The 19,491-nt window shown below is 39.0% G+C and overlaps 1 protein-coding gene across 2 annotated transcripts in view; it reads left to right on the top strand.

The window, feature by feature from the left end:
• Nucleotides 1–17,214, top strand: part of LOC139757768 (protein lethal(2)essential for life-like) — a 46,359-nt gene extending 29,145 nt beyond the window's left edge. For both annotated transcript variants that reach the window (XM_071678552.1, XM_071678560.1), the window contains exons 2-7: nucleotides 10,588–10,745; nucleotides 11,058–11,180; nucleotides 12,165–12,254; nucleotides 13,333–13,467; nucleotides 14,289–14,420; nucleotides 15,260–17,214. In XM_071678552.1, the coding sequence (XP_071534653.1) occupies nucleotides 10,602–10,745; nucleotides 11,058–11,180; nucleotides 12,165–12,254; nucleotides 13,333–13,467; nucleotides 14,289–14,420; nucleotides 15,260–15,412 (777 nt within the window). In that variant the 5' untranslated portion in view covers nucleotides 10,588–10,601 and the 3' untranslated portion in view covers nucleotides 15,413–17,214. The remainder of the gene's footprint in view (nucleotides 1–10,587; nucleotides 10,746–11,057; nucleotides 11,181–12,164; nucleotides 12,255–13,332; nucleotides 13,468–14,288; nucleotides 14,421–15,259) is intronic.
• Nucleotides 17,215–19,491: the final 2,277 nt, after the last annotated feature.

The raw sequence follows: 19,491 nt of genomic DNA, 5'->3' as shown, positions 1-19,491 counted from the left end.
CATCCATAAACAAATTAAACAACCATGGAGACATCACACACCCCTGCCGCAAACCTACGTTCACTGAGAACCAATCACTTTCCTTTCTTCCTACACGTACATATGCCTTACATCCTCGATAAAAACTTTTCACTGCTTCTAACAACTTTCCTCCCACACCATATATTCTTAATACCTTCCACAGAGCATCTCTATCGACTCTATCATATGCCTTCTGCAGATCCATAAATGCTACATACAAATCCATTTGCTTTTCTAAGTATTTCTCACATACATTCTTCAAAGCAAACACCTGATCCACACATCCTCTACCACTTATGAAACCACACTGCTCTTCCCCAATCTGATGCTCTGTACATGCCTTCAGCCTCTCAATCAATACCCTCCCATATAATTTACCAGGAATACTCAACAAACTAATACCCTCCTGTAATTTGAGCCCTCACTCTTATCCCCTTGCCTTTGTACAATGGCACTATGCACCGCATTCCGCCCAATCTCATTATTTATTATTATTATTATTATTATTATTATTATTATTATTATTATTATTATTATTATTATTATTATTATTATTATTATTATTATTATTATTATTATTATTATTATTATTATTATTATTATTATTATTATTATTATTATTATTATTATTATTATTATTATTATTATTATTATTATTATTATTATTATTATTATTATTATTATTATTATTATTATTATTATTATTATTATTATTATTATTATTATTATTATTATTATTATTATTATTATTATTATTATTATTATTATTATTATTATTATTATTATTATTATTATTATTATTATTATTATTATTATTATTATTATTATTATTATTATTATTATTATTATTATTATTATTATTATTATTATTATTATTATTATTATTATTATTATTATTATTATTATTATTATTATTATTATTATTATTATTATTATTATTATTATTATTATTATTATTATTATTATTATTATTATTATTATTATTATTATTATTATTATTATTATTATTATACTATTATCATCTCATCATCATCATCATCATCATCATCATCATCATCATCATCATCATCATCATCATCATCATCATCATCATCATCATCATCATCATCATCATCATCATCATCATCATCATCATCATCATCATCATCATCATCATCATCATCATCATCATCATCATCATCATCATCATCATCATCATCATCATCATCATCATCATCATCATCATCATCATCATCATCATCATCATCATCATCATCATCATCATCATCATCATCATCATCATCATCATCATCATCATCATCATCATCATCATCATCATCATCATCATCATCATCATCATCATCATCATCATCATCATCATCATCATCATCATCATCATCATCATCATCATCATCATCATCATCATCATCATCATCATCATCATCATCATCATCATCATCATCATCATCATCATCATCATCATCATCATCATCATCATCATCATCATCATCATCATCATCATCATCATCATCATCATCATCATCATCATCATCATCATCATCATCATCATCATCATCATCATCATCATCATCATCATCATCATCATCATCATCATCATCATCATCATCATCATCATCATCATCATCATCATCATCATCATCATCATCATCATCATCATCATCATCATCATCATCATCATCATCATCATCATCATCATCATCATCATCATCATCATCATCATCATCATCATCATCATCATCATCATCATCATCATCATCATCATCATCATCATCATCATCATCATCATCATCATCATCATCATCATCATCATCATCATCATCATCATCATCATCATCATCATCATCATCATCATCATCATCATCATCATCATCATCATCATCATCATCATCATCATCATCATCATCATCATCATCATCATCATCATCATCATCATCATCATCATCATCATCATCATCATCATCATCATCATCATCATCATCATCATCATCATCATCATCATCATCATCATCATCATCATCATCATCATCATCATCATCATCATCATCATCATCATCATCATCATCATCATCATCATCATCATCATCATCATCATCATCATCATCATCATCATCATCATCATCATCATCATCATCATCATCATCATCATCATCATCATCATCATCATCATCATCATCATCATCATCATCATCATCATCATCATCATCATCATCATCATCATCATCATCATCATCATCATCATCATCATCATCATCATCATCATCATCATCATCATCATCATCATCATCATCATCATCATCATCATCATCATCATCATCATCATCATCATCATCATCATCATCATCATCATCATCATCATCATCATCATCATCATCATCATCATCATCATCATCATCATCATCATCATCATCATTGAATGGACCTCAAACCCTTACACCCAACCAACCAAACATGACGGAGGAAATACAGGTGATATTTTGGTTTAAGAACCTTCAGCTGGCGATGGCTGTTCGATCCAACGAAGTACATACATGAGGGGGGGGGGGGTACCCCTCATCTCATCTCATCTCACCCAGGGAGGAAGTGAATCCCGGTGATCGAGTCTGGTTATGAGCAGCTGGTGAGAAAATACTGCGTAGAACATTTTTGTACGCGTGCACTGGTGCCTCGTGAACCCCATGCCTCATTCTGAGACAGGATGCTAAGCCTCCTTCCTCAACAAAGGTGTGAGACCGTGGTAACAAACTCAAACTTGACCTCTGTGAGCCAGAGATCATTGTGCTGCTGACCTAAGTCCCATCTTGCACGGAAATCATTCTTCTTAACCCTGTATGATCGAAGATTATGGTGACTTTGTATTGATTTTCGTCCAAAGAGATGTTGAGGCTGATATTGATATCCTAATACTTCCCTGATAGTCTACCTTATCATTGTCCAGGTAGCTCTAGATAAGTGATCAGGCATCACTGATTTTCATTTGTTTTACAGTCAAGGATTTACAACAGTAGCAAATACCACTGGAGAAGTCCCATCGAGAGGAATCGAACATTGAAATGAAGATGTTGGTTACCAAGAGTTTTCGTACCGCTGTCGAACTTGCTCCAGTGTTGGAACGAACTTCATGGTGACGTGGAGTTAATTTTCTGAAAACCGATCGTGTCAGCGCCGGGAGGTAAATGCCACTGAAGTATCAACGATTCCTAGAGTTGCCCCGGCTCGTCACTGTCTCTAGAGAAATATCAACTTCTCGAAACAGTTTGTGACGTAAGGGTGATGTCATGTTGACACTTGGGTGATGTCACCACGTGGGCTCGGGACGTTGATACTTGCATGATGTCACCAGGCCTAAGAGGTGGTATATGACGTCACTAAGACCAGGATGGTGATGGCGATCTCGGTATAACACCAGCAGATCCACTGGCGTGAGCGGCGTCTGATGTTACCGGGTTCAGAGTGATATCTCTGAACAAGATAGACCGGTGTCGTGAAGCAGTCTCGGTCTGGTGGTTCGTAATGCTTCAGATCGGGCGGGCATTACGAACCAGAGCTCACTGTCGGGTTCGTTCTTTCTGAGAATCAACTCCAAAAAAAAATCTTGTCCAATCCTCATTAATTTCCATATCTTTAGCACGGTGCCTGCTGAAGCACGTTCTTACCTGCCCCAACCCCATTGATTTCCATTTTCCTCCTCATTTCCTACCATGGTCCGTGTGGGGGTGTCTGTGGTGGCCTGATCCGACAGATAACTCGATGGTACAAAATAGCGACGACTTCCTCACTTGTGGCGCGGCTGTGACGAGGAAGGCAAGACACAGCCTGACACATGAGGGCCTCTGGGAGGAGTCTTTATTTAGGACGGCGTCTGGGAGACACTGGCCCCCATCTCCCTCTCGTCCCAATTCCCTCCCGTGCCCCCTGGGGTCTTCTTCCCTCCCCCGGTGCCCCAAGCCCCTCCTCCCCCAGCGAGACGTACTGCCGAGTTATATCTGTTGACAGCAGGCGACCTCCCGCGCCCCGGGGCCACCATACACCAGCCAGCTTGTGTTTGCTGTTTTTGCTGAGGGTCAGAGACGAGGCGAGATCATGCCTCCCGCCGCTTACATGAACCCAAAGATATTTTGAATTCTTCTTGTGGATGGCCGCGCCCGAAGTGACACACACACACACACACACGAGTGTCGAACTCTCTCCTCGTCATACTGAAAGAGGTAATCACACACACACACACACACACACACACACACAGCCTCTCTACAAAGGATTGGAATTTGCCGCATCCTTCACTAGACACTTTGTAGTGGTTTACCGGCTCATGATGAAGTAAGAAGACGTATGTATGTACAGTGGGTTCCCGTCTGGTGAAGATCTGAAGATCGTATCATGTAAGGGGCAGCAACAGTCGTGATAACTATCGCTTTAGTAACTGGTAGAGAGGAGAGCATGTGTTTCTGAGTGTTACGCCCTCGTTACTGTGGTAGTTATCGCCAGACTGTGCCCCTGAGGTGGTTAGTGCGTTGCTAAGATCGCCAGTTGAGTCTTTCATCTCATGCACACGATGGCGGGAAAATATTCGAATCAGAATGAAAATTATATATTTTGCTCTGACAAGGTATTGATTGTAGTGGATTTTCTGTACTGTTTAGTTTGGTCTGGCCGGAAAATCAAGATCTTGATTTTTCTTCTTTACATAAATACGAATGAAAATTAATCACTAACATATTTCTAGTTTACAAGTACCAAGGCAAAAATCTATCCCTTTCATGGTTATCGCTATGATAAATCCCTGAATTACTATATTATGGACTGGGATTGTTTATGGCATTAACACCTTTGCAACCAATGTTTTAAACAATTATTTAGGACATTTTCGTTTTTACTCTGAGCAAAAAATATCAGAGTAACGTTTTAGTTTTACAAAAAAAAAAAAAAAATCTGCCGTTAATTAGAGGTAGTGTGTTGGCTGGTGGCCACTGAGTGTGAGTCTCAGCTCAGACGACCCAGGAGCAGCCTACCCCAGGCACCCCCCCAGGCGGGACCTTGGCGACAACAGCACGGGAAAGGCAGCGGCCGACGACGCCGTCTTGGCACATTTCCTTCCTTCGCCCGCCAGAGTTTTGTTAAGATATTCACACCCTTCCTTCTGTTCGCGGGTGACTAAGCCAAATGTTATACACTCAGGGATGCAGGTCTGTCCCCACCTTAGCACGTGGGATTTAATGATCTGTGTAAAGAAGTACAAAGCTCATCTGTCACTAAAAACCTGACGCGCGCGAGAAAACTCACACTGCTTCAGTTTCACAATAATGAAAATACAGACTTATGGGGCTACTTTCGGTTCATTTTTAGCAGTATTATCGAGAGAGAGAGAGAGAGAGAGAGAGAGAGAGAGAGAGAGAGAGAGAGAGAGAGAGAGAGAGAGAGAGAGAGAGAGAGAGAGAGTATTTAGTGTAAAAGAATTTCAAAAACTGTTTTTGTTGCGCAATGACTATGACTAAGGGGACATCAGCCAACAGTTCCTTGATATTTTGGCGCGAGATTGAAAGACTTGGAACATTAGTGTTTGCGTAAAATTCGCTGTGTCTAGAGAGGTCCTGAAAGATTCGTCTATAAAAATATTTCAAGAACACTTCCAGGTGGACACACACACACACACACACACACACATACACACCGTAAATGGAAACAACATACAGACATTTAAGACGTTGTATGATAAAGAAGGTTTTCATAGATATGCGACCTCACGTGTGTAAAATTCCCTGCCTGTATAGTACAAAAGGCAGTTACACACAGACACACAACTCTCTTTGCCTGGGGTGTGTATACACATAAGAGTAAATATATGATACTTATATACACAAGTTTAAGAGACAGGGCGACACGGGTGTTAAACACAAATAGTATTCACATATACCAACACACACCACACAACGAGAACATGAGTGTAGTACGACAATAATCATTCCCTTGGTTGGTGGAAGTAACTATGCGGAAGACAATCGACTTAATACCCTCACGCCCACACATCTGGCCACACCCACACACTCTGCCATACCAGCAACGCCCACGGGGTGTACATCTTCCAACCACCAGAACCTTCTGTACCAGCACGGAGTATACGGTATACCTACCAACCATCAGAATCTTCAGTGTACCTGCATAGCCTATGTACCAAACATCGGAGATTTCGACGACAAATTAACACACGACCTAAAACAATATTTCTGTAGTCGGAGGACACACAGCGAAAAGTGAATAAGAAAAAATCTTAGATATTTCAGTGGGTCTGAATGAATCAAAGGGTTGAGTTTAAACGAAGTGACCGTCAGCGAACATGCTGTGTCGTGAGGGAGACGCTGTAGACGCTCAATAGACTTGAGCAGATCGAGTTATTGATATAAAGAAGGTTACAAAAGTGGGCCCTTTGTACCGGACGTAGATATATAACCATGCAGGAATGGCCAGGACTCGTATAAAGGGATAATAATGATATTGAGTTAGGTCTCAGAAGTGGGCTGCGGGCCACCTTGTGATCAATATAGACAAAAAATAAGTGGTTATACATGTACATGAATGACACGATGATGTATAAGTCTTGCTACAGAGGTGGGCCGAGGGCCCCATGTATTCATGACGTACATACAAGCACAGCACAAGATGGGTCAGCACTCCTAGATATAGACAGCAGCGTAGCATGTGATTCAGGTCCTGCAGATGAGCTGACGATGTCTTGTGTTTATTACACACACGGGTAGATCATACCCCAAACCTAACAACTAATGATGTTAAGTCCTTAGTAATTTGTGATGGTCTCGAAGAGTTTGGTGTGTTTAGTGAGATGTTGATCGTCCAGTTAGATGTAGCATCAAGAATTATAACAGGCACCATAACACTCAATACTTAAAGTAAACTCAGAACCAGACCCTGAATTTGCAACAGCCGGGAGTCGAGTGAGGTCCAGATGTGTCCGTCAGGCAGGACGTGACGCGACAATAGATGCAACTCAATGTACGGTATGTGATGGATCACAACACACACACAAACACCACAGTCACTACACAATATTCTCTCCCCACATCACCAGCTTCAGGCCCCTGGACGTCATGTGTTATGAACGTTGTCACTGCTTCATTGCCACTGTGGGACTTGATGTTCTACTTTACCTGAGCTTTGCAAGTCGATGAACCCCATTACTGTAATTCACTGTAGTCAGTGTATCCATATGGACTGATCTAATGTCTGTTTATTCGTAATATTGACCCACCCTCTGCTAGCTGGCATATGATCTGTTTATTTTTCTTTTTTCTGTCTCCCGCGTTTGCGAGGTAGCACAAGGAAACAGACGAAAGAAATGGCCCCCCCCCCCATACACATGTATATACATACGTCCACACACGCAAATATACATACCTACACAGCTTTCCATGGTTTACCCCAGACGCTTTACGTGCCCTGATTCAATCCACTGACAGCACGTCAACCCCGGTATACCACATCGATCCAATTCACTCTATTCCTTGCCCTCCTTTCACCCTCCTGCATGTTCAGGCCCCGATCACACAAAATCTTTCTCACTTCATCTTTCCACCTCCAATTTGGTCTCCCACTTCTCGTTCCCTCCACCTCCGACACATATATCCTCTTGGTCAATCTTTCCTCACTCATTCTTTCCATGTGCCCAAACCATTTCAAAACACCCTCTTCTGCTCTCTCAACCACGCTCTTTTTATTTCCACACATCTCTCTTACCCCTACGTTACTTACTCGATCAAACCACCTCACACCACACATTGTCCTCAAACATCTCATTTCCAGCACATCCATTCTCCTGCGCACAAGTCTATCCATAGCCCACGCCTCGCAACCATACAACATTGTTGGAACCACTATTCCTTCAAATATACCCATTTTTGCTTTCCGAGATAATGTTCTCGACTTCCACTCATTCTTCAAGGCCCCCAGGATTTTCGCCCCCTCCCCCACCCTATGATCCACTTCCGCTTCCATGGTTCCATCCGCTGCCAGATATATATATATATATATATATATATATATATATATATATATATATATATATATATATATATATATATATATAACTGTGTAGAATGTCTTTGTATTGAATATAAATATAAACAATTTCCTCTACATCTTTGCCAGTAACCACGTCTCTTTCAGCCCCCTTCACTGATGCTCACATTCGTTCTCTTGTCCTCCACACAATGTTCACTTCCTTAAACATTTTATTTGCCCTGAAGTTTGTTGGTATTCTCCCAGTGCAACTCTTGTTTTCCTCTTCTTCAGCTCCTGCACCTTCTTTTGGTCTCCTGCCGCTTTCTTTTGTATATGTCCCAATCACTTGCACAACTTCCTTGCACTTATCGCCCACACACATTTCCCTTCACTGTAACTTCCAACTTAACTTCCTCATCCCACCACTCACTACCCTTTCTCAAACGTTCATACCCCACATACAACACATTTCACCCACACAGTAAGCAGTGCTTCCTTAAATACCTTCCATTCCTCACCATCTCCCCAAGTTTCGCTTACTCTCATCTTTAGCCATTCTCCACCCAGTCTCTCGTGGCATCTCCGCACACAAACACCTTTACAAAGCTCATTCACTTTCACTGCCATCTTCCTATCTATGTACAGTATTTTCCTCTTTACCTAAAGCCCCGGCAAACATTCTCAGTAGCTTCCATCAAGAAATCACCAGACATCACCTTCGCCACACTTGCATCCAACATTCTCTCCTTCGCACGCCTGTTAGACAGTACATCTACAAATGATTTCAGGTTTGTGTGTACTCTTCTCAAAGCAATTTAAAGGCTGTTTTGAGGCCATCAAAAGACATCAAAGGCTATGGTAGTATTATAGATTACACTGCAGCCTTAAATTATAGTGCAGATCCCTCAGGATCAAAGACAGGAGAATCTTTTTTAAGACTTCCAAAGCCCGGCCTTAAAGGCCACCTTTCAAGATTTAGACTTGTTTCAAACCCATAATACTCATTCATTTCAGAAGGGTCCACTCTTTTGATTAATTTTGCAGTCGGCTTATATGCGATTTGAAACCAACAAAGGCCATTTTTCATATATATTTTATTTTTTATAAAAGCCATTTTTTTTCCAGTTCGTGGCTGGGTAACCTTGTAACATATTAATCTAATGATACCTACTGACACCAACCCCACCTACCTGCGTTTCCTTATGCATACAGAATTTTTGATATATTCAAGCAGTATCTGCAGTCTTCTGTCCTTTTTCAGAACACATCTCGACAAGTTGTTCACCATTTTCATTTACAGCTGGTATCCCCCCTTCCAATTAGACCTTCAACTGCCACATCAACAACTCTTGCATCCAGATCTCTCACCACTAAGACACAATCTCTTTCATCAAATATTCGCAAGACTCTCTCTCCTCTCTTCCACACTCCTCTCGTAACCAGGTGCTTAAGATGTTACCATCACCCACCTCTCGTGGTATATTTTTCATTCTCTCCCACACTAGAGTGGAACTCATTTACACTCTTTAACACATTCCCACACCTCCTTCAGCAGATGTGCCACTCCTTCCTTTCCTCTCACCCTCATGTTGACCCAAGACATTACCTGTTAAGCATTTTCAAACAAGTCTATACCCCTTCCCTATGAGCATGGGTTCACTTAGAGCCAAAAAAAATCTAGATTCGTCACTATACGGGTGCTACCTATCTCTTACTGTGTATTCTGGTTACATCTGTGCCTCTTATTGACACTGTCAACAGTATATATATATATATATATATATATATATATATATATATATATATATATATATATATATATATATATATATATATATATATATATATATCCCTGGGGATAGGGGAGAAAGAATACTTCCCACGTATTCCCTACGTGTCGTAGAAGGCGACTAAAAGGGAGGGGAGCGGGGGGCTGGAAATCCTCCCCTCTCTTTTATTTTTTCCCCAAAAGAAGGAACAGAGAAGGGGGCCAGGTGAGGATATTCCCTCAAAGGCCCAGTCCTCTGTTCTTAACGCTACCTCGCTATCGCGGGAAATGGCGAATAGTATGAAAAAAAAAATATATATGTGTATATATATATATATATATATATATATATATATATATATATATATATATATATATATGTGTGTGTGTGTGTGTTTAAGTCTGCATTGTTTATTATCTCAGTATTCCTGAGGATGTGAAACATCACGAAAGCGCTCGAATGTTCGTGTTTCAGTTTCCTTCTGGCTGCCAGCATATTCATGAATCATTCTATGATTTATCTACACACACACACCCACACACACACGAATATGTACATATGTATATATGTATATGTCTGTGTTTCTAAAAGGGGAAACAGAAGATATATATATATATATATATATATATATATATATATATATATATATATATATATATATATATATATATATATATATTATCCCTGAGGGTAGGGGAGAAAGAATATTTTCCACGTATTCCCTGCGTATTCACTTGTTCAGATTTGTCTCATGCATTCCATTCAGATTCGTTATCCTCTTCCTCAGACTCCAGCGTCATCATGTCGTCAAGCACCACCAGCAAGACACTCAGTGTGATCAAGAGGGAATCTTTCTTCGATGACTCCTTCTTCACAGACTCCTGGGATGACTTCGACAAGGCTGTCCAGTCTATCCTCGACAAATTCGATAACACAGGACTCAAGGTGGGTGAGGCTGGGAGGATGGGTGAAAGAGCAGTAGTGCGGAAGGAAGGGAGGGACATTGGAATGGAGATGATGGATAGGAGTAGCGGGATATGGACTGGAGATGATGGATAGGAGTAGCAGGATATGGAATGGAGTTGATGGGAATGAAGAAATTAACCAAATTGTGATAAGGCTAATGCAATAAATTCTCATCTCAGCTAAAAATAAAGGAAGATATGAGGTGATGGGATGAATGACAAAGATTGCTCTCCACCAGAACACTCCACAGATGTGTCATACTAAATGGTCAATATCTCTGATGTTGTTCAGGTGGATGTGGGGACGAGGTCCAAGTGCCGTGATGTGTACAGCAAGATCCGCAGCAGCAAGATCGACGAGGACCTCTACGCCTCCCAGGCTCTCCAGATCACCGAGAAGGATGGGAAGTTCCAGGTAGGTCATGCTGGATGACCTCTGCTGTCATAAGGGACTATAGGGTCAATACTGGAATGATTTATATCATGGAAAATACGGCTAAGGATCAATAAGTTCAGCGCATGGTATGGCCACAGGTAACTTAGGCTATATTATGCTAGGGAATTATTTCTAGTATGAATAGTCCTAGTTAATGAGCTGCATTGTCACTGCACTTACAACTTGGTCTGCCAAGCCTTCATGGTAAGGGACTGAGGGGCGCATGGGTCACCTCTGTCATTACTTGTGGTCATTTAAGGCCAAGGCTAAGTTGCTAGTAGTGTACTGTAACATGAGATTTACATGCCATTATCATCAATTGCATAAGTTGAGTTTGAGACTTATTTTTTTTGGCTTTGTGTCGAACTTTACCCAAGCACACAAAATTTACCTTAGCCTTTAGTTTACTTAAGCCCACGGAAGGGCTTGTTCCCTGCAGTACATTCTCAGCAGTGATGACTGTGATCATTCTGATGCCAAGCCAACTCTGTTCCGTCACCGTATCACAAGGATGACAATATGACGAGAATTCCAGTCATTGATCATTTAATGTTACGCTTCGCCTCTGCCTGTACATGATGCTCTGAGAGACCTGTACGACAGTGGTGGTCATAGCTAGATAATGGGAGGCCATGTTAAGGCGGTGGGAGGGTGTAGTGACATTTTGGATATAGTGAGGTAATAGGAGGGTGTAGTAAGGTAGTGGGTGGGTGAAGTGGGATAGCTGGAGGGTGTACTGACGTAATGGAAGGGTGTGGAGAGTAATTGTAGGATGTAGTGAAGCAATGGGAGGTGTATGAGGTAATTATAGGATGTAGCGTGGTAGTGGGAGTGTGTATAGAGGATATTGTGAGTTAGTGGGAGGTTATAGTGAAGCAGTGGTGGGATCCAGTGAGGTAGTGGTGTGCCAATGTGAGGTATTGGAAGAAGTGTATAGGCTGCTACATACTGCTTCTCTCACAGGCTGTGATGGACGTGAAGGACTTCAGCCCAAATGACCTGCAGGTGCGAGTGGTGGACGACCGAGTCGTCGTCGAGGGCAAGTACGTCAAGGTAAGTGGCAGCTGGGGTTAGGGGTTAAGTGAAGTAATGTAGGTTCTTTGTTCTATCCTGGATCAAGATATGGAAGGCGTCTTCCCGAAGCAGATTAGTTAAATAGGTCAAGGTGGCTCTTAACCTGTCAAAATAGATCACTAGCAGTCAAATGTGGATGGCTACGTAAATAGAAACAGATCTCAGCTGGGACCAGTGGTCAAATGAGGCCAGAAATATCAGGATGAATTCTAGTCATGGTCAGGGTGAGCCAGCGGCACCCACAGTCTGGTGTTCCTCCTACCATGGGAAACAAATTCATCCTGTCTCTTCTTTCTTAAGCAGGTGTTATTTTGCTTAGCAAGGTAAAACTTCTTTGTATCATCTTTTTCATTAGGAAACTTAATGCATTAACCTTAACATCTAGAGACACAGAGAATAAATGCCAATAGTGTGCTCGACACAGCCTGATCTGAAGCGAACTAACATCTAACTCCTGCTACATAACCTTGTAAGAAAGACAACGTAGCAAAGTACAGTTGATGTGATCTATGTTCGCGGAATGGTATCCTCTTACGGGAATCTCAGGTTGAAGTAAGAACACAACACCTTGCTATTATTTCCATTAATCTTTTTTTTTAAATTTTATTGTCTTTCCTGACTAGCAAGGTAACATAGACACCAAATGAGCAGCAGCAAAATTTCTATACATCTCTTGCTGTTATTTATATTTTACCGATATCTGATAAGATTGAACATAGATTGCAGTATATATAAAGATTGCATATATAAGCCACAACTCCTGTTGTAACTTAGAATAAAACACAGGCAGGTCATAACCCCCTTGAAAATGGAAAGAACTTGATATACAAGGGAAACTTTGCAACTGTTGTTGTAAGGAAACTGTAAATTACCATCAATTACTGTAAGAAGATGGTAGACAAATCCACCTACTACTTTTGCTGACAGCAGCTGGTGTGGTAGGGGTAGCACTCAATGAATTTCAAGTAACTAGAGTTAGTCTTGTAGGTTATAGTAAGGGTTAGTAGTGCAAGTGCCTCATCTATCAACTTACTCACCTATGTGTATTACATTTCAGAAGTCTGAAGATGGTTCCTCCATGTCCTCCAAGTCCTTCTACAAGGAGTTCACGATGCCCCACAGTGCTAACATCGATGAGGTAGCCACTGCTCTCTCTAGGGATGGTGTCCTTACCATCAAGGCACCTAAGAGGGTAAGGTCTTTGTGGTCAGCAAAGGTTTAGTGGTGCAGAGGTCATTCGACTCTAAACCTACATGTAACATCATTCCCAAGGCATGAAATGGAAAAAAAAAAAAGCCATAGTGATTTGTGATATTATGTACAGTTCTGCATCCATTTTTGATGGATGCAGAACCTTTTGTTGATTGTTAAAAGCACTTCAGTGAGGTATTCAGAACTTTTTATTTAGACATTCAGAACTCTTTATTCAGACAATTAGATCTCTTTATTAAGACATGCAAAACCTTTATTGGGATATTCAGAACTTGTTGAAACAGTCAGATATCTGTATTGAAATATTTAGAACCTCCTTCATTGATACATATAGAGCCTTTTATTAAGATGCTTAGAATTATTTTCATCAAGGTATTCAAAACCAAATATTTTACATCTGGCAATGATAATTCACAGTGTTTGGTCTCCAGTGTCAGGAAGATCTGCTGGCATTGTAATTAATTCACTGACTTTAGCCTTTTTCCTCATCACAATCACTGTCAAAAGTTCTCCATAATATACATACACACACACATAGGAATATATATATATATATATATATATATATATATATATATATATATATATATATATATATGTGTGTGTGTGTGTGTGTGTGTACATTTTTTTTCTCATTTCAAGGTATGATTATTTTTAGATGAGTTCCAATCCTTGTTATGGACAGTATGTTTTGTCAGCTCATGTTGAAACATTGCATTAGTTATGCCTTTGTAATCTGAAGAGGAGTTAGTTCCTTATAGAGGGATTTGTTCCTTACGGATGGAGATGTTCCTTCTGCAGGAGGGTGATGCTGCCAAGCCTGCCGGGGCCCTTACCTCCTCCGTCCAGCAGTCATCCTCCTCTTCAGTACAACAGTCATCCTCCTCCTCAGTACAACAGTCATCCTCCGTCACCTCCAGCTCAGTCAAGAAGGTACTGTAGCCATTTGCCCCTCTGAAGGCCTGTCCTCCTAAGCTCATCCTAGCTACATACCAAGCTGTTAGGAATCAGAAATTTATGTCATTATTTTCAACTGAAAGTTAATTAGCATGATTGGTAAAAATCCCAATGTTCTTAGTATGACTCCTTACAAAATGAAATCATATATTTAAATTCACTGTTTACATTATTTTTTTCAATAAAGTAAATAGGGCAATGACAAAGTAAAAAAATAGATTTTCAAATTTAGAATTGCAAAATGCTTGCTCTAAAATACCATATTTCACAATGAAAACCTTATATATCAAAAATCCAAAGTATTAAACACCTATGACTACAAAATGAAAATATAGATGTAACTAAATGCAATAGTAAGAACTCAGAATTATATATTCAGATCTGCAAGTTAGGCATCCTGAATTACAAATCATATTTTGAGATTCTTGGTTTGTGCCTTCAACTCTGAATCATGTAAGCAAGACACTAAAATATCTAAATGATATAGTCAAAGAATAATATCGTATAATCAGAATTCTAGATCATCTATAATTTATAATTCTGTAGACTGCGATTGAGAAAATTTTTTGAATTACACAATGTACTCTACATTCATTTATACTTTATATAGATTATACAGTCATATCTTGAAATTATGCACTTTTTGCATATCATATAGACCTTAAACTTGAGTTCATCTGTTTCAGTACTCTAGTCTATATCAGAATCCCTTTAAATGTTTAAGATTTCATTGCTAAAGAGATGATATTAGATGTGTTTATCACTTTATGTTCTACAAAACAAGAATACCTGACTACATTTAATCTTTCCCACAGGTCTCCATGTCTTCATCTTCTACTTTTTCATCCACCTCCTCTTCCAACTTCTCATCCAATATGGACTCTTTGGATGATATGGCTAAGGACATGAAGGACCGTTTGGTGTTCTCCCATGAAAATGTCAACCTCAAGCTCAAAGGAGGACAGTAAACCACAAGACAGCACATAGAGAACAGTCAACCCGTGCAAATTCGTGGGAGAGTGATAAATCAAGAGAAACCTGAGAGAGACCATTACAGATAAAGGAAATAGTTAACCCTAAGATGTTACAGATAGAAGATTAAACCTACTGTTATTTAACCCTTTCACTTCCATTGGTTTAAACTTTTTTCTTTACTGAATGTATGACAAAATAATTAGATATAGATATCTTTAAGATAGATACATAATTAAGAACAACCTCAGATATAGGGGAATAAAAAAATCCGTAATTAGGTAAACACTCAGATATAGAGGAATAAAAGACTAATTGAATTTTGAAAGAATCAACAGACTACCATTTTAGAGAACATAAATGGCTTATTTGATATTATCCAGCTCCTCAGGCTATTCATTCATGTTGGTTGTTCCTGGATCAACACTTCATTAATCTTCTAAAACAGAGTTCCTTGCATTGGAAGAAACTGATTAGAGTATCACTTCAGGAGTCAAACTCCAATACTGACCTGAAAACTTGAAGGTCTAACATCAGAGATCAAGATGAGTTTACTGTTCCAATTGCACATTTTACTGACCCCTCGAGCACAACAGTACAGCCACTTAGCACTATGGGACAGATTTTTTATATGAAGAGGTGAACTTCTGATTTAGCCCTAAAAGTTAGGCCTTCATATCCAGGATCATACTGTTGTGCTCGAGTTGTTAAAGTCAGTCGTACATTTTTTCAGTGGTGACGACTCAGACCTGACTACAACCACTGAAACCACGTGTGATAGAATAACAATATATCAACCATTTTTGTCTGTATTTGGATGACAATAACAAACATCAACATACAAAAATATAACAAGTGATAAGTGAAGACATTTCTAATATCCCACGTTCATGAGTTGATGTTAATTTATAGTGTACTAATATAAGTAAAGCGATTATCCTTTGCACCTTTCAAGCACAATTGAATGGGTCTGTCATTCTCTATCATCCTCAATCACTCGCACTTAAATGGCAAACTTCTTTTTCGTAATTACCAGGCGTAACTACTGCACTTTATAATTACCAGGTGTAATTACTCCAATTAGAATTGTCCGTTTATAGATGACCCCCTAAGAGCCTCTTCGTGTGCCCGTGTTCCCAGGGAAGTCAGTCATAGCTACAGGTGACCACCTGCACAACATCTCACTCTCAACACTCGTATCAAGAAAAATGTAATTTTACATTTATGATTTACATTCACGATATCGTACATTTACAATTTATGTTCACTTTCTATTCTGTGATCCACCATGCTGGTTAGTTTTTCATGCCTTATGGCCATTGCTATTTCATTTTTATGATTCTTACATGTCAGTTTTGGTGTGTAAGATACATAAATGAAATGTCCCTTTGTATGTGATCTTTTAAATCATGTAAATTCTTAATGTGAAGGGTACATTCAAGTGAAATGTACCTTTTATAGACACTTATGATTTGGAAGTTATTCAGAAGGATGCTTGTAAATGGAATTTTATTTCATAAATGATCCTCTTGGAGGCAGACTGTTTAAGGGAACCCCTGGATTGATCAACGTCTCATTCCACAATCTCCTCAGTGAGGATCATCTTCATCTTTGTACTTAAGTCATCACTGTAGTGTTATGCGACCCCTTCCCCTGAGGATAGTGGTGCTCACGTCTTTTCCACTTACTGTTGAAGAGTATGTAGATGGGTAGTTGTTTTGTACCTCTTGTGTATATGGCCTGTACTCTCCTGGATTGTCCTGTGATACACCATTCAAATAAAGGATTTTATGGATTATTTGACTGTTGTTTGTGTGGCCTTGTAATCTGAGGTATATTATTGGATGTGTTGATTACAACAGTGTGATCCTTGAGCAAGGTGGTGTTTCCCTTGAGCACAATGGTGTGTCCCTTGAGCATGTTAGTTCCACACTTTAGCATAAGTGGGATCCTTTTGCATGACAAACCGAATCTTGGATTACAGCTGCTTTACCTTTGACCCAACTCTAAAAGGTAAAGGGCACAGGACATACCATCATAAATCTATGATTGTGTACCGTGGTGCTAAAGGGTCATAATGTCGAGCCCAAGTGTTGCACCATCATGGTCAAGAGGGTAAACTTTCAATCCTTGAAGCAGATGCTTCCATCACTGTGTTTTCTATACAGTGATTCATACAAGTCTAACTTCATTGCTTAATAGTAAACAAAACACACTTGAGCATGTTTCAGATTACTAAATACCCTGTCAAGCATTTTCCCCTGGGTGAAAGATGCATAAGATACACTGATGAAATGTGACCTAAATGCTGATGTCGACTGCTTCACTGTGCAACCCAAATACTAACATCGTGTGCTACAGTATGTGACCCAAATATCTTGGTTGCGCCAGTCGAATCACATGTAACCCACTGTTCATTTTCCCCTTGGGGATGGTTGATGAAAAGTGTACCTGACTTAGGCTGGAGTATATATGTATGTTCATACACAATGTTAACAGGGTGGCCTTGATTTGGGTATTCAGTTACCTGTGTCATCTCAAAATTAACATAAAAAAGGAAGGGTGTGGAGCCAAGGTGGGAAGGGGTTATGGTGAGGTGACGAGGGTGTGGGATTACGAATGTTGCGCCTGCTAGACAATGAAGCACCTGGGCCGGGCTTGTGAACAGCCAAGAGCCCTCCAGCAAACCTTTCCTAGATTCTTCACCCCACAAAAATATTTCCCTACAATCAACAATCAAGAAAGATTCTTGTGACTTTATCTTCAGCCAGCAGTAAGAAAATTGAAAAAAAAAAGTTTGTTGCTATAAATATAGCAGCTCTTACGGCTACATAGCCATTCTTTGATAGCCCATGAAATGAGATTCTGGAAGATGACATGATAATGAATAACTAAATGAACTAAGCAACGTTGAACTCAGGTGTTCACGCTGTTGTTTTTAGGTTAAGTTGAGGTTGTGGTGTGGGATCATAAGACTGGAAGCGGATATCGGCAGTAACTCTACACCAACATGTGGTAAGCCCTAAGAAATGGACATAAGGAGGTCTCACCTCGGTTTGCTCTGATCTCTCCATCAAAGAGATCATATAAATGGCGTGTGGAAGTAACTAAATGATTATTGTTCCTTCGATTTATCAGGCTGATATATAATTTCTGTTCTGTTCACACTCTTGAGAAACTGAAAACTAAACAATTTACGATATAAAGATCCATAATTCAAACACGGCGATGAAATAATCAAATTTAACTGAAGACGACGTCTAACACTTCCATAACCATTATTTCTATTACAGGAGACTGTGTCCAAAATACAAGATATTTTTATAGGCCAATGTGGTAAGAACAGAAAAATATGGTTAAAAGAAAAATACTTTAATTTTCTCGTGTAACTAAGAAAGCACAAATAATGCCAGTAATGGAGCTGAAGCGAATTATTTATCGTTTATTCTTAAACTAGTACCAAAGATGAGTTTAAGTTTATTCTTAAAGCAGTACCAAAGATGAGTTTAAGTTTATTCTTAAAGCAGTACCAAAGACAAGAGTAAGTTTATTCTTAAACCAGTACCAAAGACGAGTTTGTCTATTCTTAAACTAGTACCAAAGATAAGTTTATTCTTAAACCCAGTACCAAAGATGTATTATTCTTAAACCAGCGCCAATGAATTGTTTAAGAACAAACTTGATAAATATTTCACATCAGCTCCACGAGTGACCTTATTTGCACCTTAATTACATGAAAAATCTATAGTCCTTTTCTCCTTGAAATATGTCTGTACTCTCAATGTTAAGGCTGATTTATGACTGAAACTATTTCTGTGATTTGGTTATAGAATTTCTCGTAATAGAAATAACAATTACCGAAGTTGTTTGACGTCACCTTCGGCTATACAAATTTGATTATTTCATCATCGTATTTGATCAATGGATCTATGAGTTGCCAATCTCTTCTACCATCACAAACAGCATTGAAAGGTCTGTTGCTGATTGAATTCCTTTCCAATAGTTGCTGAGTAAATCTGGCTTCCCTCTGTTAACGCAGCTATACCCTGACAAGTTTTTGGGTAACTTTGGTGCA

Source organism: Panulirus ornatus, chromosome 2 (assembly GCF_036320965.1).
Source record: "Panulirus ornatus isolate Po-2019 chromosome 2, ASM3632096v1, whole genome shotgun sequence".
Classification (NCBI taxonomy): domain Eukaryota; kingdom Metazoa; phylum Arthropoda; class Malacostraca; order Decapoda; family Palinuridae; genus Panulirus; species Panulirus ornatus.
Note: the sequence above shows the minus strand (reverse complement) of the source record. Positions and strands in the feature narration are given on the sequence as shown.